The sequence below is a fragment of the Panthera pardus genome, unplaced genomic scaffold (genome assembly GCF_024362965.1).
Source record: "Panthera pardus isolate Hobbes unplaced genomic scaffold, ASM2436296v1 HiC_scaffold_18, whole genome shotgun sequence".
Classification (NCBI taxonomy): domain Eukaryota; kingdom Metazoa; phylum Chordata; class Mammalia; order Carnivora; family Felidae; genus Panthera; species Panthera pardus.
This window is the reverse complement of record NW_026526743.1, coordinates 24,862,061-24,888,503: the sequence shown is the minus strand read 5'-3', so window position 1 is coordinate 24,888,503 and position 26,443 is coordinate 24,862,061. Positions and strand designations below refer to the sequence as shown.

Sequence of the window (26,443 nt, the reverse complement as noted above, 5' to 3'; positions counted from 1 at the left end):
GGAAGTCTGGGACTCAGCAATCAGACAATACAAAGAAATAAAAGGTATGCAAATTGGCAAGAAGGAAGTCAAACTTTCACTTTGCAGATGACATTATACTCTATGTGGAAAACCCAAAAAACTCCACCAAAAAAACTGCTAGAACTGATCTATGAATTCAGCAAAGTCACAGGATATAAAATCAATGTACAGACATCAGTTGCATTTTTATACATCAATAATGAAGTAGCAGAAACAGAAATCAAGGAATCCTATTTACAATTGCACCAAAACCCATAAAATACCTAGGAATAAATCTAACCAAAGAGGTGAAAAATCTACGTACTGAAAACTATAGAAAGCTTATGAAAGAAATTGAAGACACATACACGAAAAGGAAAAACATTCCATGCTTACAGGTTGGAAGAACAAATATTGGGGTGCTCGGGTGGTCTCAGTCAAAGCGTCCAACTTCAGCTCAGGTCAAGATCTCACAGTTCGTGGGTCTGAGCCATGTGTCAGGCTGCGCTGATAGCTCAGAGCCTGGAGCCTGCTTCGGATTCTGTGTCTGCTTCTCTATCTGCCCCTCCCCACTCTCACTCTCCCTCTCTCCAAAAATGAACATTAAAAAAAAAAATTTAATTAAAAAAAAGAACAAATATTGTTAAAATGTCAGTACTACCCAAAGCAACCTATGTATTAAATGCAATACCTATCAAAATAACACCAGCATTCTTTACAGAGCTAGGATAAACAATCCTAAAATTTGTATGGAACCAGAAAAGACCGTGAATAGCCAAAGCTAGGATTTGAGCCTAATCCTCAAAAAGAAAACCAAAGCTGGAGGCGTCACAATTCTGGACTTCCAGATGTATTACAAAGCTATAATCAAGACAGTTTGGTACTGGCACAAAAAACAGACACATACATCAATGGAACAAAATAGAGAACCCAGAAATAGACTCACAAACGTATGGCCAACCAATCTTTAACAAGGCAGGAAAGAAAATCCAGTGGAAAAAAGATGGTGTCTTCAGCAAATGGTGTTGGGAAAACTGGACAGGGACATGCAGAAGGATGAACCTGGACCACTTTCTTACACCGTACACAAAAAAACTCAACATGGATGAAAGACCTAAACGTAAGACAGGAAGCCATCAAAATCCTGGAAGAGAAAACAGGCAACAACCTCTTTGACCATGGCTGCAGCAACTTCTTACTTGATATGTCTCTAGAGGCAAGGGAAACAAAGGCAAAAATGAACTATTGGGACCCATCAAGATAAAAATCTCCTGCACAGCAAAGGAAACAATCAGCAAAACTAAAAGGCAACCGACAGAATGGGAGAAGATATTTGCAAATGACGTATCAGATAAAGCATTAGTATCCAAAATCTATAAAGAACTTAACAAACTCAACACCCAAAAAATAAATAATCCAGTGAAGAAATGGGCAAAAATCATGAACAGTTTTCCAAAGAAGACACCCAGATGGCTAATAACCACATGAAAAGATGCTCAACATCACTCATCATCAGGGAAATACAAATCAAAACCACAATGAGATACCACCTCACGCCTGTCAGAATGGCTAAAATTAACAACCCAGGCAACAACAGATGTTGGTCAGGATGCGGAGAAAGAGGAATCCTTTTGCACTGGTAGTGGGAATGCAAATTGGTGCAGCCACTCTGGAAAACAGCACAGAGATTCCTCAAAAAATTAAAAATAGAATTACCTATGACCCAGGAATTGTACTGTTAGGTATTTGTCCAAAGGATACAGGAGTGCTGTTTTGAAGGGGCACATGCACCCCCATGTTTATAGCAGCACTATTGACAATAGCCAAAGTATGGAAAGAGCTCAAATGTCCATCAACTGATGAATGGATAAAGAAGATGTGGTATTTATATGTAATGGAATATTACTCAGTAATAAAAAAGAATGAAATCTTGCCATTTGCAACAACATGGATGGAACTAGACTGTATTATGCTAAGCGAAATAAGTCAGTCAGAGAAAAACAAATACATTTCCCTTACATATGGAATTTAATAAACAACATAAGATGAATATAAGGGAAGTAAAGATAATATAAAATCAGAGAGGGAGACAAACCATAAAAGACTATTAAATACAATGAACAAAAATTGAGGGTCGCTAGCTGGTTGTTAGGTGGGGGAATGGGCTAAATGGGAGAGGGGCATTAAGGACACTTGTTGGGAATGAGCACTGGGTGTTACATGTAAGTGATGAATCACTAAATCTATTCCTGAAATTATTACACTATATATTAACTAACTTGGATTTAAATTTTTAAAAAGTGAAAAAAAAAAAAGTGTTGGCAAGGATGTAGAGTAATTGAACCCTTGTGTACTGTTGGTGGGAACGTCATATAGTGCAGCTACTAAACAGTTCCTCAAAATTTTAAAAATAGCATTCACATGATCTAGCAATCCCATTTCTGTGTATATATCCAAAAAGAACTGAAAACAGGGTCTCAAAGAGATATTGTACCCCATGTTCATAGCAGCATTATATACAACAGCCAAAAGGTGGAAGCAACCCAAGTGTCCATTTATAGATGAATGGATAAAACAAAATGTGGTATATCTATACCATGGACTACTAGAATACCTTAAAATGAAAAGAAATTCTGACACATGCCATGAGAATGAACCTTAAGGACATAATTTTAAGTGAAATAAGCCGCTCACAAAAAGACACTCTTGTACCGACCTAGAATAGCCAAATTCAGATATAAACATATGGTAATTGCCAGGGAGGCAATTAGGAGAGGGACGAATAAGTTGTTTAATGGGTGTAATCAGCTACACAAGATGAAAAGAGCTCTGGAGATTGGTTGCTAACAGTGTGAATGTAACACTACTGAACTCTGTATTTAAAAAATGATTAAGAAGCTATGTTTTATGTTAGGTACATTTTACAATTAAAAAAAAAAGTGAATATGCTTAATTTTACTTGGTGATGAATAGACAGACTGCTTTTCACTCAAAGCCAGAAATCTAAATCTTGGCATCAAATAAAAACAAATTATATACTTTCTTAAAATAAACTAGGAAGAGACTAACTTATTCATTTTAGATGAAAGCAATGAGCTACTATTTAAGAAATGCCTTCTAAGTACTATGCACTTTATAGAAATATTACCTTCAGTTCTCACAAGGCAGAGAATATCTCTACTTTATAAATGAGGAAACTGAAGCTCTTTTTAAGGTTCTGAAATTTCCTTACGGTGGAAGTGGCAGAGTCACAATTTAAATACCAATGTATGTGCTTCCAAAGGCTCATGTTCATTTCCCTCTATCACAGGGCTTGCTAGACATTATGCCTGAGTTAGGATCATTTGACCGTGGCTTTTCTTTTAGATTTCCAGATCTTGGAAGGATCTGGAATTAAAAAGGGCAGGGGAAGAAATTACTCTTTTAAATGTTAGTCTGCTTTTTTTTTCTTCTTTAATGTTTATGTATTTATTTTGACAGAGAGAGAGAGAGAGAGAGAGAGACAGACACACACAGACAGAAAGGAGAGAGCACGTGCATGCTAGTTGGGGAGGAGCAGAGGGAGAGACAGAGAATCCCAAGCAGGCTCCGCACTGTTAGCACAGAGCTGGAGGCTGGGCTCAATCTTATGAACCAGGAGATCATGACCTGAGCTGAAACCAAGAGTCAGTCAGACATTTAACTGACTGAGCCACCCAGGCATCCCAAGAAATCCCTGTTTTAGCACTCCAGGTCTATACAGCAGGTATTACATCTTACTTATAGCAAATAAAATACAACCCCTATTGACACTATTCTGAATAGATTTTAAAATTTGGATATTCTTCATGGCTATACTTGATTTAATTAAAATCATACCTGGCACAATGCCTCTGAGCCCCTAGCAATGTATCTTCCATAAAGGTCCTTTCTTATAGTTATAAAATAAGGAGTATTTTTAGTAAGGTTACATTCTTCACTATGTGGGTGTGAAAGAAAATAGCCCTCAGTCCATCTGACTTTTTAATATGCTGTTAATGTGTAATTCATTACATGAGACCTTTATATGTGAAGTTCTCTCTATATTCTAACATTTGCTAAATACTTACTTATACCAGGTACTGTGCTAAATGTTTTATATGTATCAGCTCAGATACACCTCCAAATTATTCTATGAAGTAGACACCATTTTTAGTCCTACTTATAGATGAGGCATGAAGAAGTTAATTAGTTTTCTCAAGGTTCCATAGGTAGTTAAGTGGCTGTAAACTCAGGGAGTCTGATTCAAGAGTTTGTTGTCTAGTGAGCATTATTATGGTTCAGCATATGGCCTTTTTCTTCTAGAGTAGACAGCTTTTAGCATAGCAATGACTCCCCCAAACTGATGACAAGGGCAACCTGAATGCATATAAAAAGAAATATTTATTAACTCAAGCTGTACCATATACTGATTTAGTCAAACAAGAAATTTACACAAAAACCTAAGTAAAATCCATAGTATTCCATTCAGACCTGAATTTTATATTGATAGGACAGGAGAATGTCTTTTGCTTAAAACAAAAGAGCAAAATGGCTCCAATTCCATTTTGTAGGAATGCAGACCTGTGGGGAGCCAAAGCCATGCCAACCAGGCACTGGGCCTGACCTAATGAATTTGTCGCCCATGTCACCAGCCAGTTTGCTTCCAAGAACTCAGCCCCAGCACTGACTTCTTTGCTTTTAAGGCAATAGTCTTCGGATCCTTGTTATAAGAGTTCAAATAAAATTCCAAAGCTCTCACATCTTCATTGAGGTGGCAGATGTACTATTAGTTTGCAGCCAATGGCAGTCTGGAAGCTGAAATCACTCTGCTATAACCTTTTGTGCTTTGGCAGCATTTTCCAAAATTTTCCTTTTCCATTCTTCATAATCCTGTGTCAGATCTTCATCTTTCTGCAGTTTATGTGGTCTGTCTACTACCTTCTCTGTTTCTATGAAAGAAAATTTTCAAAAGTGTTTCAAAATTCTTACAAGTAAAAAAAAAGTAACCTTGTTTCAAAGATCTTATTAATTAAAAAATATGGAATATAATGCTGAAAACTGGAAACAGTAGCTAACACATTAGTTTTTTGCTCTTTTACTCCATGCACCTCACAACATCCTTAAAATAGTTAACATTTATCAAGCACCTATCTTGTGCTTCAAGACACTGAACCAAGAACTTCAATGGCATTATCTCATTCAACCCTCACCATAATTCTATGAAGTGGGTGCTAATATTAACCGCAAAAGATTAGAAAATTCAGGCTTACAGAAATAAGTGACTTTCCTAAAGTTCTAGAGTCAGTGGGTATTAAAGCAGGATTTGAACCTAAGCCGTTTGGCTTCAGATAGGTTCTTACATAATATTTCTATTAACTTCTTTAAATGACTACTTGGAAAAGTGTCTTATCAAATAAATGATTGTTAGAATTTATTTAAAACCTGACTCTTATCAGGCAAGCAGCTAAAGCAGCACAGGACTATTCACTGCATTAAACTCACTGTACACTAATCCCACTGCACTAATTTCAAAGCTTGTCCAGTGTTAATACAACTTACCTTTTGCTGGAGGTTCAACCATTGTCTTCTTTTTCTTCTGTGGTGGAGTAGCTGAATCTCCAGCCTCTCCTTTAAGGGAAAAAACGTGTTACCTACTAACTAAATTTTCTCCTATTCTTAATTTTACTAGTTGGGCACATTTTGGATTACAAATAAAAATTAGATACTTTGACCAAATACTAGGATAAGGAGAAGGCAAATGATCTTGCCCTTCTCTTTTCTTTAGTTTCTCTTGTCAGACTTGAGAATCTTTTCTATTCTAGCTTATGTATATGGAGGCTAGCATTTAACATTGGAGCATGTTAACAGAAAATCTATTTTTCAGGCATGGAGTCATATAATCACAGGTGTTTTAAAGGTCATTATGCTACTTTATTTGAAAAACCAAGTAATTTCTCACTAAAAACTTACTTGGTCCACATTAAATACAGAATTCAGAAAGCAGCCATTTTGCAAGTTTGAAAATATTAGGCTTTTACCAGTAAGTTTACATTTTCAAATAACACATTCTTGAAATATAGAATGAATACTCACTGTCAGCCTGCCGTCCAATCTTCTCTAATTGTTTACATAGTCGATCAAATATGGCTTTTTTCACACCAGATGTGGCTACCATTTTATTTTTATCCACCTTTAGCTTTAAAACCCTATAAAAGAGTTTAATAAATTACTATTTTTAAGACCAGTATAGCTATCTCTGGCCAACCATATTATCAACTTATTTCCTTTCCACTCATGCTTTATGTTTAGTTTTCCTTTTATTCCAAACATATATTATTAGCTATAATCATGTAAATTTGCCTTTTAAAACTACTTATTTAGTTGTTTGTTGGACTGACAGTTAAAATATAATGGGATCTGTCATGTAACAAAAGGGGCACACAGGGGCACCTGGGTGGCTCAGTTGGTTGGGCATACGATTTTGGCTCAGGTCGTGATCTCACAGCTCATGGGTTCAAGCCCTGCATCAGGCTCTGTGCTGACAGCTCAGAGCCTGGAAACTTCTTCGGATTCTGTCACAGTTTCTCTCTGCCCCTCCCCCCTCTCTCTCTCAAAAATAAATTTAAAAAAATTTTAAAAAAGGGGGCACACAGAAGACATCTGTATAGTGGTTCATGCCTTGAAGAACTCTCAGTGAATCTCAGATGTTACTAATTTGCTGAATGACAATCATAGCATTTTTAAGTGTTCAACTCACTTTAACCCATGATACTTATGTTTATACTATAGGAAGATAAATCACTTTCACCTCCCCAATTACCAATCACCTTCCTAATTACCAGTCCACAACAACTACTAATGAAATATACAAGAGACTTCTTGTTTAGGATAAATCTAGTCAAACCTCTGTTTGCTCAGTGTAATTTGGTTTCAAAAGTAGGGTTAGTTGTTAATATTGTTTTTTGTAACAGCCGCCATACTCTTTCTCCACATACACATATCTTTGTTGAAATAAAAGGACATTTTCTATGAATGCCAATTAATCATTCTAGGTGTGTAGCTAATAGAGCTAAACAACCAAAATTAGAGGCTGGGTAGTAAGAAACCCAGTCTTTACAGGACAACTATATTTTGTTTTATAAGGAGTTTCCCAGCAAGATCAAATAAGACAACTTTAGACAAAGATAAGTTAGGAGTATTTCCAAGGTACCATTTCAGTATGCACAAAAATAACCCCAAATTTTAAAATTCAGATGTAAAAATTCATCACTGGTGTTTTCTAAATTATTTGAAAAACAGCTGCAATTGGTACTTAAAAAAGATAGGACTGGAATAATCATAAACCAGTTTTAACGACAGATTTTATCACTCTTAAAGGTAGACCCTGGGGGTGCCTGGCTGGCTAAGTCAGAAGAACATATGACTCTTGATCTTGGGGTTGTGAGTTTGAGCCCCACGTCAGGTGTACAGATTACAAAAGAAAATAAAAAACTTAAAAAACAAAACATGGACCCTTGGCAAGCAGACTACTGGCAACAGTGATCCAAATTGTCAGATATATTGTAGGCTAAACAGAATCTGGTCACTTGGCCACTATTCCTAATATTATTTATATGGGAAAACATGCTCTGTGTTGAAATAAACTGAATTAGAAGTCTTCTTTGGGAATGAGAAATCTCTTTGTGAACTGTGGACTTTTCTCAATATTAAAAGGCACACTTACTTGCATGCTGAAAGTAGTGCAGCAGTGGTGAAAAGTGGCCTGGATAAGTCGAGATCCAACTGCTGTGTTTGTGGAAGACTGGACTCATAGCTAAGGGAAAGCAGTGTTTGCAGAATTATTTGTTAAAAAATATTATTTCAAAGGGACTGAAAATGCATATGAGAACTTACTAAGCCATTTAAATGCATGAGCTATACATCATATCACCTTACCATATTAGTTATTTTTTAAGACTGAAAATAGGACATTAGATAATTCTGCCTTTTGTATCAGTATAAATTTTCAGTTAAGACTCTTTATGCTTCTTACCTTTGCAATATCTTTGAAGCCATGTTCACTGCTTCTGTACAGCTAAATTGTACAGCTAGATCTCTTATTCCAATATTTGAATTCAGGCCCAGTAAACACTCAAAAGATTTAAGACAGCTCTGATACATCTTCTTGTTCAAACCAGAAAGTTTAATTAAATAAACCTTTAAAAGAAAAAAATGCATGAATCATAAAAATTATCATAATCATTCTATATTGGTGGCCTTAAACGTTTGTTTAGTAGGTCACCTTTTCAAAATTAATTAATTCTGTGACAACTGACTCTATCTAAACATTTAGCTTCATTTAGTCAAAAGTCAGTAATCATGTCAGGCAGAATTGAGTACTGCTTTCAAGGAGCTCACACTTTAGAAAGACAGTCATGCATAAGCACAGATAATTTTAAAAAACAACATAGTGTTACTACAGCCACGCTGTGAATAAAAAAACACAGGAGACACCTGTTTTTCAACAAAAGTGACAATGTGCAATTTAGTGGGAAAAGGATGGAGGGAAGTAGTGGGAGTGGGGGTGGGAAGGATGATTGTGTGGAGGAGGGAGAGGAGAGGCTAACTGGGAAACAGGAGGATCAACAACTGAGGGAAACCAACTACACCTGGGAAAGTCAAGGAAAGTTTCATGAAGGATGTAACAGCAAGGCAGGGTCATGGAAGACCTTGCCAGAAAAGAAATGCATGTTAAAAAAAAAAAAAAAGGTTGTTGCTTTACAAAGATGTAAGTCATTAAAGTGCATAGTCTGTTAAGTAAATAGTGTAGCTTGAGGTTAGTATTTAAGACAGGCTGGAGAGTTTGACAGTAATGGGGAGCCAATGTCACCATTTGATGAGTATATCATTATGTGATATATACTGTGTTAAGTGTGTTACATACAGTATATGGTTTAATCCTCACAATAATCCAGTGAAATGGATATTCTTATCCCTACTTCATGAATGAGGAAACTGGAAGCTCACAGAGCTAGTAACTGGTGGTACTGAGATTTGGTCTCAACATCTAACTCTTCCTGACTCCTAGCTTGTGCTCTCAACCACTGTGATACTGGAAGAAAAATACATATGGGTTTTAAAGCATGCGCTTTAGGAGGATGCTAGCAGCTGCATGAAAGATGGTCTTGAGTAAAGAAAGAGGCAGCCAAGGAAACTAGATAGTAAAGAGTAAAGGGAATTTTCTTCAACTTGACAAAAATGGTCTTGAAGTTTACCTAGAATAATCTTATCTAATAGCCAGGAAAATTCTAAAAAACAAGAGTTTAGTTAGAGTCTACTCTTTCCAATCAGAAATTAAAACATATGATTAAGTTTCAGTGTTGCAGAGGATTATTTAGACATTCAGTGGGACCTACTTACCCTGTCCAAGGGGCACTTCATACAGGAAGCTGCAAGATCCAGGCACATGACTGCATTGCTGGTTTCTGTGGTATGTGCAGACAGGCCATTACAGTTCACCTGGGACAGTCGCAAGTACTCCTCTGCTTTCCTGGTTATAAAGGCAACATGCTCATTAAGACTCTTCCAGAAGTTTGCCCAACACTTTGGTAAACAATAAATACAGCTTGGTGGACTTCGTTCTGGGCCTAACTCCTATGCAAGTTTATGTGGGGGTGGGAGACAAGGTTCTGTAAGACAGAATCAGCCCTGACCTCAGACACCACTGTGCTTAAGTACTTCTAAGCAAAAGTAAGTTCTTCAATTTCTTAAAAACAAACAAACAAACAAACAAACAGACAAACATACAAAAAACCCCAACTTCTTTCATCCTTCCATTACTGGGACAAACATGAACTATCGCAGAGGCTGGCAGTTATACCAGGGTTCCTTCTTTTTACCCCTTCCTCTAAATCAGTGATTCTCAAATTTTAATGTACAAGACAATCACCTTGAGCTTGTGAAAACAGATTGCTGGGTCCCATCCTCGGGGTTTCTGATCAGTAGGCCTGAAATGGGACCCGAGAATTTACATTTCTAAGGAGTGCCAAGATGATACTGATGTTGCTGGTCCAGGAACCACACTTTGAGAATGGCTGTTCTAAACGATTACTGAATTCAAGAGGTCTTACTTCAACTCTTAAGAAGTGCTTTCCTTTCTCTCCCTCAATTGAGCGCCAAAGCATCGGGCCTTGTCTTGCTCTCCACGCTTCAGCCACAACAGCTTTATTTCTAACCCTGGATTATGCAAAGTGATTTTTTGTGCCGCTCTTCCCACGTCTTCCGATAGCTGGCACCTTCTATCAATCTGGTCTCAGCAAAAGTGGCAGCCCCTCCAAGGCCTTTCTAGGATTTGTTTTTCTATTTTTTTAACGTTTTTTATTTATTTTTGAGACAGAGAGAGACAGAGCATGAACGGGGGAGGGGCAGAGAGAGAGGGAGACACAGAATCGGAAGCAGGCTCCAGGCTCTGAGCCGTCAGCCCAGAGCCTGACGCGGGGCTCGAACTCACGGACCGTGAAATCGTGACCTGAGCTGAAGTCGGCCGCTTAACCGACTGAGCCACCCAAGCGCCCCTAGGATTTGTTTTTTTAATGAAAAGCAAACGCCAGGGCGCGCTCTGTGCTCCTCCCTCCCCCGCTTCCGGCACATCACCCAGTTTAGTTTTCTCCCTAGTTCTGTCATAGACAGTAACCTCAATGGAGGTCTGTGTGGCTCACCACTGTAAAGAGACCCTCAATAAACATCTGTGGGACGACCTAAGTTCTCCGACTTTTCCCTTCCCACCGAAACAGCTGTTCCTAAAGACATCTGCAATTGTCCCTTCTCGCCGGCTCATAAAGGCCCACTCTGCTGGCAAGTTTTTCCTGAGACAGGGCCTAATCCCACCCACTTCCGGCGTTCCCCCCTCACTCCAGCACTGCCCGACGCGCGGGAATGACTCGGGCCTCGCCTGAGGGAAGTCTAAGGCCCGCTGAGGCGTGCACCGCCAAACCCACCTTAGCACATCTGGCTCGGCGATACCCAAGCGCGGTGCTAAACGCCGGATCAGCCCCGATTCCATGGCGCGAACTAATCTCGCGAACAGCTGCTACACGATGAAACCCGCGCGCAAACGCCGCGCCAGCCAGTGACGGCCAGACCCCACCCCTCTAACTGCATCTGGATTGGCTGGGACAAGAAGTTGAGACCGTTCCACAAATCAAGCCTAGTCTTCCTTTTGCGCACGCGCAACGTGACTGCACGCCCCTGGACAGGTGAACTTGGGCCGGCAGCTCCCACTTCTTCCATTCCTTCCGTCTTGACAAACTACTCAAACGACACCTTTACTTCCTGCTGTCTCCTTCCTGCCGCGGAGAGATTCCCCGCTACAGTGCACCTCCCCGCCCTCTCTCACACACTGTGGAGGGACAGGCTAGAACCCAGGTCCGTCAGTCCATGGATCAGTGGCAGGAGCCAATAAACACGCGAGACTTGAGTTCCTAGAAGCGGGCCAATCGAGGAGCCGCCTGCAGGGTCCGAGGGCGGGGCTAAGGAGGGCGGGGTTTGGAGAGGCCGCAGCGTCACCTGACCACAGGAGGCTTCGCGCGGGGTGGGTGCTGCTTGCTGCAGGCTTTGGGGAGTCGCCATGGTAAGTGTTGAGGGGCGGCGGGCCCCGGGCGGACCCTTCTTTCAACCTCTGCGCTCTCCCACCGCCCTGGAGCCTTGCGGGCGGAGTTGGGGCTCTGCAGCCTGATCGGGGCTAAGACCAGCTCGGCTTGGCCTGCGGGATGAGGACAGGCCGGGGAAGGCCGCAGGCGGGCAGATCCGAGATCGGGGTGGGCGGCGGCTCCTGATCTCAACGGTTGCTCTGGAATGGGGTAGCCTTTTCGAGGGGGTGTCTCGGCCTGTAGGCTCTGAGGTCCATGAAGGCCTGCTGCCACCTCTTGAGTGGAGTCGGCCACCGCCGCGCCTTGAGGGGAATACCGGGTCTAAGCGTCAGGCTGGGTCGGGGGCGTGCAGTGGGCCTGAGACTCCGAGGTGGCGTAGGGATCCGCCCAGAGATTGATCTGTCGCTGGCGTGCGTTTCCACCTTTGTGCCTGGTAGTGCTCTGTTGTCCCCACGCCCTTTTCTTGTACAAGAAATACCTACCGGAGGGGCCAAGTGGTGTCTTGGCCTTTTTCGGCCTCATAGCCCCCTTCCACTGCTGTGTTTGTCAGCGATTTCTAGGGACTCACGTGAATTTCCTGGAAGGACTCTTGCTATCTGATATCCATTAAGTAGGACAGAAAGGAGACTTCTTGTTTCCTTTAATGTTTGTTTATCGGGTACCTTGGCTATATTACGTGTCTTCTCATTGATGAAATCTAAGTATTTTATTTGCTGGAAGTAGGCATTCATTCTTGTTAGCTCCTCTTCGTGGTGGCAGCAAATCGTGATGTGGCTGTTGGCCTGTAAACTTGAACTTCCTCAAAATGTAAATCCATGTGCCTAGTTTCCACAAAGGCAAGTTGTCACTTGCATTTTATTAGCTTTTGACATAATCTGCAGTGTATAAACCATGTTTTGGGGTGTTGGTGTATTCTATGTAATTTTAATGATCTCATTATTCAGTTCATGTAGACAGGCTTTTATAAACCTCTAAGCCTGGAAACAGACTTCACTTTAAATGTGTTAATGCCAGAAAGCAGGATTAAATGTTTGACATACTACTTTCATATAATATATTGCCGTACAAGATTTTGTTTATTTCTCAGAATTTTTACAATAGAGAACTGATGTAAGGACGATGTAAAAATTTAGCGAGGATGTGTCAGTTTCTCAACATTTATGGATTGATATGTACAGTGTTTTGTAATGGAAAGCACTTAATTAAGGATCTGCTGTACACCTTAGTTCTGTACTGGGTGAACCAGTTTGAAGCAGTGAGCTGGACACACGGTCCTGTCCTCATGGACATTTTTGGGAAAGGAAACTTGGCTGTCAGTCTTGTCACAGTCAGTGTTTCTATGAATTGGGCGAGTCATTCATTCTTCTTTGAGTCTTACTGAAAACAACTGTTGGCTTCTTTGGCTCTTCCCCGTCCTAAAATTCTGGGATACAATTCAATTCAAGCATATTGTATGCCTTCTAATGTCAGTGCTAGGCACTGGAAACAAACACGGTCCTTACTGTCCAAGAGCTTAAGAGTGTCTAATAGGGAAGATATGCTTATGGAACTTAATGTAATATAGTCTTTACAGTCTTTATTAGCACTGTCAGCTCAGTGTTGTGGGATCGTAGAGGGAGAGAGTTCTGCTTCAGGAGCCTGAAAAAGACTATGGAAAGTGACATGTGAACTGAGACAGTGAGGAAGGTAAGCAGAAATTCTCCAGGTGGAGGAGAAAGAGCATTGCCAATAGGTGAAGCTGAGAGAAGTGAATGCTCATGGTGTGTACCAACATAGAATTCCTGGAGAAATTTATTGGTAAATGAAGTTGGAGCCAGTTTAGTGTTCAAATTGTATTTTGAAGTTCCCAAGCCCTCATCATCCTTAATGCTCTGTACTTCAGTTGTAATGTTGTGAAAGGAAAAGAAAGGGAAGGGAAGGAAAGAAAGCAAAGGAAAACAAAAGAAAATACAAAATTTCTGATTTTGAGAAAAATAAAATAGTACTTTCACTAAATATGATGAAATTCGGTATCTTTGTGAGAGTGGTTATTTTCACTTTACAGTTGATTTGCATTGTGTTAGGATTACATCTACAGCATATCAGTGAAAAAATGGACCAGTAAATAAGTGGCTAGGATGGGTGGAGATAATTGCTTGTATCTGAGGGGGGTATAATAATAATAACACTTAAAAAGTGCTTATTACTAAGTGCTAGGCATGTTCTGAGCTCTGTGTCATTTCATTTATTCGTCATAATAGTATAAGTACTCTTACTGTTCCTGTTTGATGGAAGAGGAAATGAATGCACATTGTTTGAATGGAGAGTAATTTTATAAGTGATCCGTTCATAATGGATCACTTTCTCTGCCTTTCTCTGAACCGTGTAATTGTATAGACTTAGGACTGTTTGGCCTGGGTCTCAAGCTAAAGTGAGCCTAGTCACAAATGTTAATTTGATCTTGATTCTTTAGTGTTTCCATTTTTCTCTGACCCATGTAACTGCTAAGTATAGAGTCATTTGTAAAATGAGGAACCACTTCTGTAAGTGAGGAGACATTGATTACCTGGCTCATGTTTAATGAGAGCATGTTTGTAACAGTTCTTACTGTTCTTGCTGTATGTGACACTTCCCAGGGAGGGCATCAAGACACTCCCTTAGAATAGCCATATTATGGCTACATTTGTATAATAACTACGTTGTTCTGGGAGTAATATCTAAAAATACATTTCTTTATTATAGCTTTAGTTTTTCATTTGTAGCCTACTTTGTAATAAGGGTGTAGTTTTCTACATTTTGCATTTATGTTTCTATTTTAAACCCAGTTGATACAAAATAGAAGAATTTTGCTAAAGTTTTATTTATAAATCACTGAATCTATTTAGTTCTATACAAATATTTTTACAATTGTAGTCTCTTTGTAACCAGTTATATTTGCTATATTAAAGTAATTTTAATACAGAATAGCCAAAAGGTGGAAGCAACCCAAGTGTCCCATCAATAGATGAATAGATAAACAAAATGTGGTATATACATAATGATGGAATATTATTCAGCCTTAAAGGAAAGGAAATTCTGACACATGCTACAACAAGGTTGAACCTTGAAAACATGCTAAGTTGAAATGGCCAGATACAAAAGTGTATGATTCTACTTATATGAGGTACCTAGAGAAGTCAGACTCAAGAGAAAGTAAAATGGTGGTTTCCTGGCATGGAGTGGAGAATGGGGGATTATTTTATGGGTAGAGAGTTTCCCTTGGGAAAGATAAAAGGCTGCTGGAGATGGATGGTTGGTGATGACTGTGCAACAGTGTGAATGTACTTAATGCCACTGAACTGTACACTTAAAAATGGTTAACATGGCAAATTTTGTAAGTATTTTACCACAATAAAAAATAATTATAAAAATTTCTTGATGTATAAATATTTATCTCTAAGTTGATCATCTGAATGTAATGAAATCTGTTGATTCTAATAATTGTTAAATCTATTCCATCTAGAGATAAAGAGCCAAAAAAAATTCCAAACTATAGTTTGATGTCACTGAAGTTCTCAGAGGACTAGCCCAGGATGAATAGCAAATTTTATTAAGTCAGAATCCTCAGATGCTGGTGTTGTCTTTGCCTCTGAGACCAACATTTAACACTAATAGTTCTGCTGTGTAAATTAATGTTCCCTTTAAGTTTAGCTTAAAAGACATAACTTTTTCTTTGAAATTTGTGTATGCTTGTGAAGAAGTGTGGTCATAGGGAAGCACAGGATACTAGAGTTTGCCATGGGAAAAAGATAGAGACGCTTAGCATTTCTTGTTATTAGCTTTCCCCTCTTTACAAAATTAGACCAAGAGAAAACTTTCCACTTTTATAAGTGATTATAATTCAGAAATGGGTTTTATGTGGTTTTTGTTACTCTCAAATTCATTGTTGTTTTGATTGTCAGATATTGGAACAGACCAGATTAAACTTTCACGTTTATGTGTAAGTCTTTGCGGCCTTCCTTTCCATCTTATTGTGTAAGAGGGATTTTATCTTTGGTTATTTTTTTTATTAAGGTGAAATTTATATAACATAAGATTAGCCATTTTAAAGTGAACAAGTTAGTGACATTTAGTACATTCGCAGTATTGTGCAACTATTTCTGTCCAGTTCCAAAACATTTTTATCACTCCCAAAGGAAACCCTATACTCATTAAGCAGTTATTCCATGAGTCTCTCTTCTGGTAACCACCAGTGTACTTTTTTTTTTTTTTTAATGTTTATTTTTTACCAATAGAGCACAGATGCGCATGTGTGTGCGCCTGAGTGGGAGAGGGACAGAGGGAGGCAGACAGAGGCTCGGAAGTGGTGCAGGGAGCCCTACGCAGGGCTTGAACTCACGAACCATGAGATAATGACCTGAGCCAAAGTCGGAAGCTTAACCAACTGAGCCTCCCAGGCGCCCCTCTACTTTCCGTTTCTATGGATGATTTGCCTATTCTGGATATTTTATATGAATGGACTCATACAATATGTGGTCTCTTTTTTGTCTGGCTTCTTTCACTTAGCAAGATGTTTTTTAGTTTCATTCGTGTCACATATATCACTACTTTGTTCCTTTTCATGACTGAATAATATTCCAGTTTATGTGTTTATGTATATGTGTATACCAGAACTTAACTATTCATCTATTGATTCTTTAGTCATTTTTTTAATTAAACACGTAACCTGAACATTCTAAAACCAACTCATTCTTTCCTACAGTGAACATTTGTGAATATCACATAACCTAATATAAAAATGATCATCATTTATAATTGCAGTACAGTGCATTTATAGAGTGTAGAGGTGTAAACACGTTTATATAGCATAAAGGAGGGTGTAGTTATTTCTGCTTAACAGGTAAATCTAATTAATTTTGCAAATAAGGTTTTGCTGGTAACAAACTGAAGAGTACATAATATTTTGTCCATTATAACTATAGATTTTTCTATTTGAAATGGTAAGGTAGGTACTTGAGAGTACTCCTATGGCCTTCTACATCAGTCACTAATATTAGTTTCAGTTATTTTATTTCTAAGTTTTTTAGTTTCTTGTTCTATATTGCCTGAAAATGTCAGTGTTCCATAAACTGGCTTCTTGATCTAAGAATAGACTAAAATGCAGATGAAAAGTAGTATGGAGAAAAAAAGAGGCTTTTAGAGATTTGGGTTACACTATACCTATCACAAAGACTAGATTGATTGGATGGCTGTGTTCGGGTTGGATTTAAACTAACACCACATGTTTTTTGAGGCCAACCTGCTAACAAGTATGTTGAATCAGTTTCTGAGAGAGAAGAAATTCCGTATACATTACTGTTCCCCTTTGGCATTATTTTGCTGTTAAGTTAGATGACTGGGTTCAATAGTTGTCAAAAATAGATAAATGGGCTTGACATCTAGAACTGGAATGAGCTTATGAAAGCTTTGGAAAAGGGCTATGGCTAGAGCTATGGAAATAACAGATTTTTATTTTTTTATTTTAATTTTATTTATTTTTAAAAGTTTATTTAGAGAGAGGGAGAGAAGTGCGCAAGCACATGGGTGTGGGGGGGGGAGGGGAAGGCGGGTGGGGGGGGGGGAGAGAGAGAGAGAGAGAGAGAGAGGGAAAAAGAGAGAGAATGAATATGAATCCTGTGCAGGCTCTACCCATCTGGGGGCTGGATCCCATGAACTGCAAGATCATGACCTGAGTGGAAATCAAGTGTCGGACGCTTAACCCACTGAGCCACCCAGGCACCCCAGAAATAACAGATTTTTTAGAGGAGAGTGCTAATGGGACATTAATGGAAATATTTTTTATTTTTCAGCCTACAACACAGCAGTCACCTCAGGATGAGCAGGAAAAGCTCTTGGATGAAGCCATCCAGGCTGTGAAGGTCCAGTCATTCCAGATGAAGAGATGCCTGGTAAGAATGTCAATATGAAAGCAGAATTTCAGCCTGGGTTTTCTTAAGTCCTATAGCATCACTTCTTCTGTCTTTATCCCACGTCCCTCAAGCACTGTGTGGAGCAATTCCAACAGAGAGCCCTGTTTACTTGCATTTGCATTTATGATTTGGGATTGTCTCTTCTCTACCAGAATGTAAGCTCCAGGAGGACAAGAAACCCTATCATCTATTTACACATAGTGTTGATCTACATACCAATATCTGCCCTTAGTTACTAGCCTCATTGATTCTATATCTCAAATCTGAGGAGTACTTGACATATAATGGGTGCTTAATAAATATTTGTTGAGCAAATATATTTAAAAGCTTTCAGTTTGGATTATTCAGCTTTTTTTCTATCTTGAAGACTTTTTGTTTCTATCCTGAATAGATACATATTTTTTGCAGCAACCAACTTGAAAATTATCCTTACACCGGTTTCTGTGTTTTCATATTCTAAAAGACAGGGTAGGAGGTAATCTGTATAGAAACTATGGATTCTCTGCATTAAAATTTATGAAATGGAACCAAAGAGGCCGGTACTTCAAGTTATAAGTTGCTCTGATGATGATGATGATGATGATGATAATACCTTATCTTTGTAAAGTGTCTTATAGTTTCTAAAGCTTAGCAATATGCCATTTTAACCAATTATACCTACTGTATTTTTTTCTTACAAAAAAGTGTGTTGGAATGGAGAAGACGGGTGGGTATGGAACTTGGTATTGCTTGTTTCTGTTTTTTCTGAGTCTGAATATTGCTTTCTGTATCTGCAGGCATTTTTTGTATTTATGTGTTCAGTGGACACATGGGCATTGTGAGGAGGAAAACATACTTAAAAGGATAGTCATTTCATACATATCTGAAGAGTCTTTACTTGTGGCAAAGCCATTATCAGGATAATATCTTGCTTTAAAAGAATTAGTATGCCAGCCCTCTTGATTGTAGGAAATGTGAATTAATGGAGCTAGTTTCATAGTCACTAGGGGTTGAAAAGATTAGAGTTATGCCAGGAAGTTTGCAGTCCTAGTTACAGATGACTTGCTAATAAGCTTTGCAGTCCTGATGAACCATGAATCTTTTTCTTTCAGTAGAGAGAATGTAAAGTGAAACTAACCTGATTTGCATGTGATTAAAATAATTTAAGTACTACATACTGTATAACAAATCCAAGTTAAATGAAAGCTTTCTCATCAGTTCTCTTGGTATTTCTGTAGGACAAAAACAAGCTTATGGATGCTCTGAAACATGCTTCTAATATGCTTGGTGAACTCCGGACTTCTATGTTATCACCAAAGAGCTACTATGAACTTTGTATCTTTTGAATGTTGAAGATTGAACATTTTCATCATACTTTTTTTCTTGATAAGGCCATATTTTGTTTGTTCCTTATTATGTTTTTCTGGTTTTACATTATTTTTCATTGTCTTAACCAAATAGTACTCCATGGAAATTTTGTGAGAAAAAGAAAAACTGAATATCAGAAACCCTTTTTCTATGCCTTAGCTTCTTTAAATAGGTTGTTGCAGTTTCCAGTCCCTTCATGAAGGATATTGAAGCTATTAGGCAGTTGGTTCTTTAATGCTTAGATTTTGTTATGCAGTATTCTGAAGTGGAAATGAATTCAATGATTTGCCATTTTAAAATCCTCTAGTAGTATGTTAGGCAATCCTTGTTTATACTCCTTTGCTTTACCAGACTATCTTTAAAAACCCTTATTTTATTTTTTTTCTTTAGCATTTTATTCCATTTATTTTTTAAGTTTTTAATCACCTGGTGCTCATTGTGACAAGTACCCTCCTTAATCCTCATCACCTGTTTCACCCATCCTCCAACTCCTGTCCCCTCTGGTAACCATCAGTTTGTTCTCTATAGTTAAGGGTCTCTTTATTGGTTTGTCTCTCTTTTTTTTTTTCTCTTTGTTCATTTGTTTCTTAAATTCCACATATGAGTAAACAGAAACTTTATTAAAAAATTTTTTTAGGGGCGCCTGGGTGGTGCAGTCGGTTAAGCGTCCGACTTCAGCCAGGTCACGATCTCGCGATCCGTGAGTTCGAGCCCCGCGTCAGGCTCTGGGCTGATGGCTCGGAGCCTGGAGCCTGTTTCCGATTCTGTGTCTCCCTCTCTCTCTGCCCCTCCCCCGTTCATGCTCTGTCTCTCTCTGTCCCAAAAATAAATAAAAAACGTTGAAAAAAAAATTTAAAAAAAAAATTTTTTTTTTTAAATGTGTATTTATTTTTGAGAAAGGGAGAGACGGAGCACGAGCAAGGGAGGGACAGAGAGAAAGGGAAACACAGGCTCTGAGCTCTTAGCACAGAGCCTGATGTGGGCTCGAACTCATGAACTGTGAGGTCATGACCTGAGCTGAAGTTGGATGCTTAACCAACTGAGCCACCCAGGCACCCCATAAAACCTTTATTTTAAAATAAGGAAAACCCACTGAAATCGTCTTCACTTAAACACATACTTTTTTGAAGGACTAATGTTTAAAATATCTGCCCAGTAGTTTAATGACTCCAACAAGTTCATTGTATTGCTTAGGCTGGCATTGCTTCTCGGCCTTTTGGCTAAGATCAAGTGTTGTATTGCTTAGGCTGGCTTAGCTTTATTTGAGTCCTTAATCGTAATGAAAAGATATGGCTATTTCTGATGAACTACACTATTTGGAGGTCTACCTGACAGATGAATTTGCTAAAGGAAGAAAAGTGGCAGATCTCTATGAACTTGTACAGTATGCTGGAAACATTATCCCAAGACTGTAAGTAATTGAGAATTTGAGGGCTTTTATAACTGCATTTTCCACTTTATGTTATAGCCTTTAAACTTTGATTTTTAAAAATCATTTTTAAGGTTACTTAATTTCTTAACAAATTGAGATTAACATTTTGGTAGAAAGTCTAGGTTTTCTTTTTTCTTTTTTTTTTAATGTTTTTACTTATTTTTAAGTACAGAATTACAGAATATGAGTTGGGGATGTGCAGAGAGGGAGGGAGACACAGAATCCGATGCAGGCTCCAGGCTCTGAGCTGTCAGCACAGAGCCTGACGCGGGGCTCGAACTCACAGACTGCAAGATCATGACCTTAGCTGAAGTCGGATGCTTACCCGACTGAGCCACCCAGGTGTCCCCCCACTTTTATTTTTTTAATATTTATTTTTGAGAGAGAGAGCGCACACACATGCACACACACAAATGTGGGCAAGGGCAGAGAGAGAGGGAGACAGATTCTGAAGCAGGCTCTGATCTGTCAGCGCAGAGCCTGATGTAGGGCTCGAACTCACGAACTGTGAGATCATGACCTGAGTCAAAGTTGGACACTTAAACAACTGAGATACCCAGGCACCCCAATACTCTGTGTTTTCTTTTAAGGTTTTAGGGTATGATTAATTTTACTTTTTATATAGATAGTTGAGGAATTTTTGAAATAGAAAAGTGGACTTACTGTTTTGTTTAATGTCGTGACTACTAGAAAAATTAATGATGTTTATTCTCTTCCTAATGTGTAAAGGTGATTATGATACTCATGTGTGTATATATATATATATATTTGTATATGTATGTAAATATACATAACCTGTATGTAAATATATATGTAAGTTGGGGAGAGGGTCAATGAGTGGTTTTCTCTCTTTATAAGTTCTCTCTTTTTAAGTTTATTTTTGAGACAGAGCATTCAAGTGAGCGGGGAAGGGGTAGAGAGAGGGAGACAGAGGATCTGAAGTGGGCTCTGTGCTAACAGCAGAAAGTACGATGTGGGGCTTGAACCCACAAACCGCGAGATCATGACCTGAGCTGAAGTCAGATGTTTAACTGACTGACCCACTCAGGCACTGTGGTTATATTATAAATTAGATATTTTTTCATTGTGCAGAAGAAAAACATGGTTCCTGTCTTGCTTAATAGGTTTGTAGTCAGTATGTTTCGACATAATCAAATTCTTGACTTGAATATTTTACTTATTTATTTATTTTTGAATATTTTATTTTTAATCAAATATTTTCTCATAATTCCCCTAGTTATCTATTGATCACAGTTGGAGTTGTATACGTCAAATCGTTTCCTCAGTCCAGGAAAGATATTTTGAAAGATTTGGTAGAAATGTGTCGTGGTGTGCAACATCCCTTGAGAGGTTTATTTCTTCGGAACTATCTTCTTCAGTGTACCAGAAATATCTTACCTGATGAGGGAGAGCCAACAGAGTAAGTGATTTTCTTTCTTGATTTAGTTGTAAGATTTTTTTGTTGTAGAATATGCAAGAAGTATAGAAAAGTGTTTGGAAGAAAATAAATCTCAGTAATTCTCCTCCCCACACCCAACTAGCGACTTGTAGCATTTCATGTATGTATTTCCCCTGTGATACAGAACTCTTGAGCATGTGTGGTGTGATGTAAAATGTACTATTATGAAATTTATGTCTGTGGATTATTAGAACCTGCTTTTTTCATTTAACACAATTGAGAGCATTTTTCCATTATGTTAAGTATTCTTTGAAACTGTGACCTTTTAAATTACATTTATGATGAATTCATGAGGTATGATGAACTTTTTCCACAAGTGAGGCTAATTTTCATATTGTTTCTTGAGTATCTTATCAGTTTTATAATTTATGGACTGGATAACCTGGATATAAGAGACTTAAGTTATCTGTGTACACAAATTACATATTAACTCCAAAACTGAAAAAACAAAAGCCTTTCAGTGAGAGCCCCATCTCTTGTGTGACCAGTATTCTAGTACCCACATCCATTGCACTTTTATTCTACAAGTGTAGATAGTCAGCCAGCTGTGGTCTTCAACCAACTAGATGAACTATTTATGTGAAGATTCTGTAGATTGAGGAACTTAATATCTTTTTGTTTAATTTTATTTATTCATTTATTTTTATTATTTTTTTATTATTATTATTTTTTAGGTAATCTCTACACCCAACATGGGGCTTGAACCCGTGACCCTGAGATCAAGAGTCACATGCTCTACCAACTGAGCCAGCCAGGCACCCCTTATTTATTTATTCATTTATTTCTAAGGTGCACAATTCGATAGTTTTTAGTATATCTACATCAGTTCCTTTTTAAGGGAAAAAGAATATAATAAAAATTTACCATGCATGTGACAAAGTTAAACAGTATAGAGGAGATAAAAACTTAACAGTGCTGAGGAGATGGTGAGGTTATTTGTTTTATTATGATTTGACTGTCACTTTTGAGCATTTATTTTTTATTTTTTTAAAGTGTATTTATGTATTTTTTGAGTGAGAGAATCCCAAGAGAATCAATGTAGGGCTTGAACTCATGAACTGTGAGATCATGATCTCAGCCATAGTCAAGAGTCGGACGCGTAAGTGATTGAGCCACCCAGGCACCCCAGTTTTGAGCATTTAATTAGGCAGTTGTTAAAAAATTTTGAAAACTATGTTTCCTATCCTAGAAGATGAAAAATAAGCAGGAAATAACATAGTCTCTTCCCTCTCAAAGCTTATATTCCAATTGGAACCATAAAAATTTTGATAAAATGATGTAGTTAGTATGTTATTAGTATCAAGTTTTTTAGGCTTTTTGAATTAATGGAGTTGCTGTAAGAACAGGTTGGCCCCGGATGGAGAGTGGGGGAAAGTTTTTTGTCCCTTTGTACTTGTACTATGTTCTCTCCCTGGTATTTTTTTTCTCTTGAGTCTGTTTTCCTTGAAATTGAACACTAAGCCAATGAAGTTAAAGTTTCTAATAGAAAACATTGACGTATTAATGCAATAAGGAAATGCACAAAGGAGAGGGATAACAGTAAAGCTGGTCCTATGGCATAAACAGTGTATATAAAGAATTTTTCAACTGTCTCTTTGCAGTGAAGAAACAACTGGTGATATCAGTGATTCCATGGATTTTGTACTACTCAACTTTGCAGAGATGAACAAGCTCTGGGTGCGAATGCAACATCAGGGACATAGCCGAGATAGGGAAAAAAGAGAACGAGAAAGACAAGAACTCAGAATTTTAGTGGGAACAAATTTGGTGCGCCTCAGTCAGTTGGAAGGTGTAAATGTGGAACGTTACAAACAGGTTTATATCCTTTTACTTGTCACTTTTTCTTACATCATGAGGTATAAATTGAGGTCTAATTTTTACAAATATTTTTATTAAATAATACTACATTGAAAACCATTTTAAAACTAAAGAAGATTTAAGTAAATTGATTTTCAGTTTGTTTGTGGATTGGAAGACTCAATATTAAGATACCAATTTTTCTGAAATTGAGATTAACTACATATTACTGTAGATTTACTCTAAAACTACAGTAAGATAATGTGATATTGGTGGAAGGGATAAACACATAAATCAGTGGGAGGAATAAAGCAGAGATTGACAAGCTTTTTCTAGAAAGGAAAAATAGTAATATATTTTTTTATTTTACAAGCCATGTTGTCTACAACACTAAACTCTGCAGGTATAGTGAAAAACAACCACGGATAATATAGAAGTAATGTACAAAAACAGATAATTGAGCTAGATTTGCTGAGCCCTGGAAAAGAGAATCCAGAATGGGCCCAGTCATATATGATAAATTACTTTTGATAAAAGTGTAATGGTAACCTTTTCAACAAATGGTTCTGGAACAATTGGACATCTGTGTGCAAACAAAACCCTTGAACTGTGACCCATTCTCATACCATGTAGAAAAAGTCAAAAATGGATCAGGGTTGTAAATATAAAACCTAAAACCATAAAACTTTTAAGGTTTTTTTTTTAATGTTTATTTTTGAGAGGGAGCATGTGAGAGAGTGGGGGAGGGGCAGAGACAGCAGAAACATAGAAGCAGGCTCCAGGCTCTGAGCTGTCAGCTCAGAGCCCAACATGGGGCTCAAACTCACAAACCGCCAGATCATAACCTGAGCCAAAGTCGAACACTTAACCGACTGAGCACTCAGGCACCTATAAAACTTTTAGAAGAAAACACAAAGGAAATCTTTATAATATTGAATTAGACAAAGATTTCTTAGGGCACAAAAGGCACAAATTATAAAAAAAAATTGATAAAATGAACTTCATCCTAAATGACTTTCTAAATAGAAACCCAGAATTTTTTACTTAAATTTTTACTTAAAAATTCTTCTGTAAAATGTTAAAGTTTAAAAATGAAATAGGGGTAAGAAAAATCTAAAGTAAGATTTTCAAATTAATAGTTTATGTTATTAGAGGAGTGGTTTAGGATTTAAAAATAATTTTTTTTTAACTCTTTTAGATTGTTTTGACTGGGATATTGGAACAAGTTGTGAATTGTAGGGATGCTTTGGCTCAAGAATATCTCATGGAGTGTATTATTCAGGTAAGTGAGAACATTTCACTTTTTAAAAGGACTCATTTTGTCTTTCATTAATTTTCATTGTTTTGAAAAAAATCTTGATAGAATATCAGCTGGCCTCAGTAAAGAATTTTCTCTTAATGATAACTTCGTCTTTGTATTGATGTGTTTTTTCTCCCCAAAATGTAGGAAAGAGTAGTTTTCATGTTTTCTAGTTCTCATTTGTTTTAGTTTAATTGTAGATGTACTTTGGTTATTGGAATATTTCTGTCTGGCCTTATGTTTAAAGAGGCTCAAAAGTGGGGCGCCTGGGTGGCGCAGTCGGTTAAGCGTCCGACTTCAGCCAGGTCACGATCTCGCGGTCCGTGAGTTCGAGCCCCGCGTCAGGCTCTGGGCTGATGGCTCGGAGCCTGGAGCCTGTTTCCGATTCTGTGTCTCCCTCTCTCTCTGCCCCTCCCCCGTTCATGCTCTGTCTCTCTCTGTCCCAAAAATAAATTAAAAAAAACGTTGAAAAAAAAAAAAAAAATTAAAAAAAAAAAAAAAAAAGAGGCTCAAAAGTAACGTATTTGAATTTAGTTGTGTAAGATTAAATGATTGTTTCCACAAATACGACCTTTGCCGTAAATCCAGAATATAATGTGAAATACTTTTACTTGTATCACTCAATTGTTATTTGATTTTCAGGTTTTCCCTGATGAATTCCACCTTCAAACTTTGAATCCTTTTCTCCGGGCCTGTGCTGAGTTACACCAAAATGTAAATGTGAAAAACATAATCATTGCTTTAATTGATAGGTAAGCATTTCCAACACTGCAGGGCAGTGTTTTGACTTGGAACTAATGAACTTAAAACATTTCTGTGAATTACTATTTCTGTTACATCTTTATTAATGATTTTAATGTAATTACATTATGAACATTTAGTTCTGTAAGTATGAGTACCTACCAGGTGCTTGCCTAGCTTAGGCGTGAGAAGAGGCTTAGCAGCAGGCATGGAGATAATGAATACTCTTGTTCTTTTGTTTTGTTTTAAAAAAAATTTTTTAATGTTTATTTGTTTTGGGAGAGAGAGCATGTGTGCAAGCACGGGAGGGGCAGGCAGAGAGAGAGTGAGACACAGAATCCAAAGCAGGCTTCAGGCTCTCAGCTGCCTGAAGCTGCCTCTGTCAGCACAGAGCCCAATGTGGGGCTCGAACTCATGAGCCGTGAGATCATGACCTCAGCCGAAGTTGGATGCTCGACTGACTGAGTCACCCAGGTGCCCCATGAATACTCTTAATCTAGACATTTAATTGGCATTTAAATTGGCAATGTTATACAGATTCATTACTTAAATCTTACAAATCCAAAGAACAAAATTTGTTTTTTACAATAATGAAAGTTACCTTTTAGTGGGAACTGATTTGATTTGGGAGTCTTTTTTTTTTTTTTTTTATCAAGTATTCATTAAATAGAGATGATTAAGAATGTTTAGGTAATCACTCTATCACATTTTTTTAAAGAAGAATTTTGAAATATTAAATATGTTTAGTAAATTCCTTTTAGGTTTAAATTTTACTTCTTTAGCCAGTGGTCTTGGGTGAAAGTATAAAACTTT

At 37.9% G+C, this 26,443-nt stretch overlaps 2 protein-coding genes and 1 non-coding gene across 6 annotated transcripts in view; 1 reads left to right on the top strand and 2 right to left on the bottom strand.

Annotated features, from left to right (window-relative positions):
* Positions 1 to 4,382: 4,382 nt before the first annotated feature.
* ORC6 (origin recognition complex subunit 6) lies at positions 4,383 to 11,392 on the bottom strand. 4 transcript variants are annotated; one of them, XM_019456049.2, is made up of 7 exons: positions 10,977 to 11,390; positions 9,400 to 9,529; positions 8,033 to 8,196; positions 7,724 to 7,813; positions 6,094 to 6,206; positions 5,560 to 5,628; positions 4,383 to 4,949 (listed from the first exon to the last, which is right to left on the bottom strand). In XM_019456049.2, exons 1-7 carry the CDS (start codon positions 11,039 to 11,041, stop codon positions 4,822 to 4,824), a joined length of 759 nt encoding a protein of 252 aa, XP_019311594.1. In that variant the 5' UTR covers positions 11,042 to 11,390; the 3' UTR covers positions 4,383 to 4,821. The 4 variants fall into 4 exon arrangements, with proteins under 4 accessions (XP_019311594.1, XP_019311598.1, XP_019311596.1 ...); XM_019456053.2 differs by lacking the exon at positions 10,977 to 11,390 and adding an exon at positions 9,929 to 10,277; XM_019456051.2 differs by lacking the exon at positions 5,560 to 5,628 and having other exon boundaries at positions 10,977 to 11,392.
* Positions 11,393 to 11,487: 95 nt separating this feature from the next.
* Positions 11,488 to 26,443, top strand: part of VPS35 (VPS35 retromer complex component) — a 30,379-nt gene continuing 15,423 nt past the window's right edge. Inside the window, exons 1-8 of the mRNA XM_019456048.2 lie at positions 11,488 to 11,608; positions 17,435 to 17,533; positions 18,772 to 18,868; positions 20,189 to 20,312; positions 21,571 to 21,753; positions 23,394 to 23,607; positions 24,788 to 24,871; positions 25,532 to 25,641. Coding sequence (XP_019311593.1) covers positions 11,606 to 11,608; positions 17,435 to 17,533; positions 18,772 to 18,868; positions 20,189 to 20,312; positions 21,571 to 21,753; positions 23,394 to 23,607; positions 24,788 to 24,871; positions 25,532 to 25,641 — 914 coding nt within the window. The 5' untranslated portion in view covers positions 11,488 to 11,605. The remainder of the gene's footprint in view (positions 11,609 to 17,434; positions 17,534 to 18,771; positions 18,869 to 20,188; positions 20,313 to 21,570; positions 21,754 to 23,393; positions 23,608 to 24,787; positions 24,872 to 25,531; positions 25,642 to 26,443) is intronic.
* On the bottom strand, positions 22,477 to 22,549 carry TRNAK-CUU (transfer RNA lysine (anticodon CUU)). The gene has a single exon. It is a non-coding gene; the product is annotated as a tRNA-Lys (tRNA).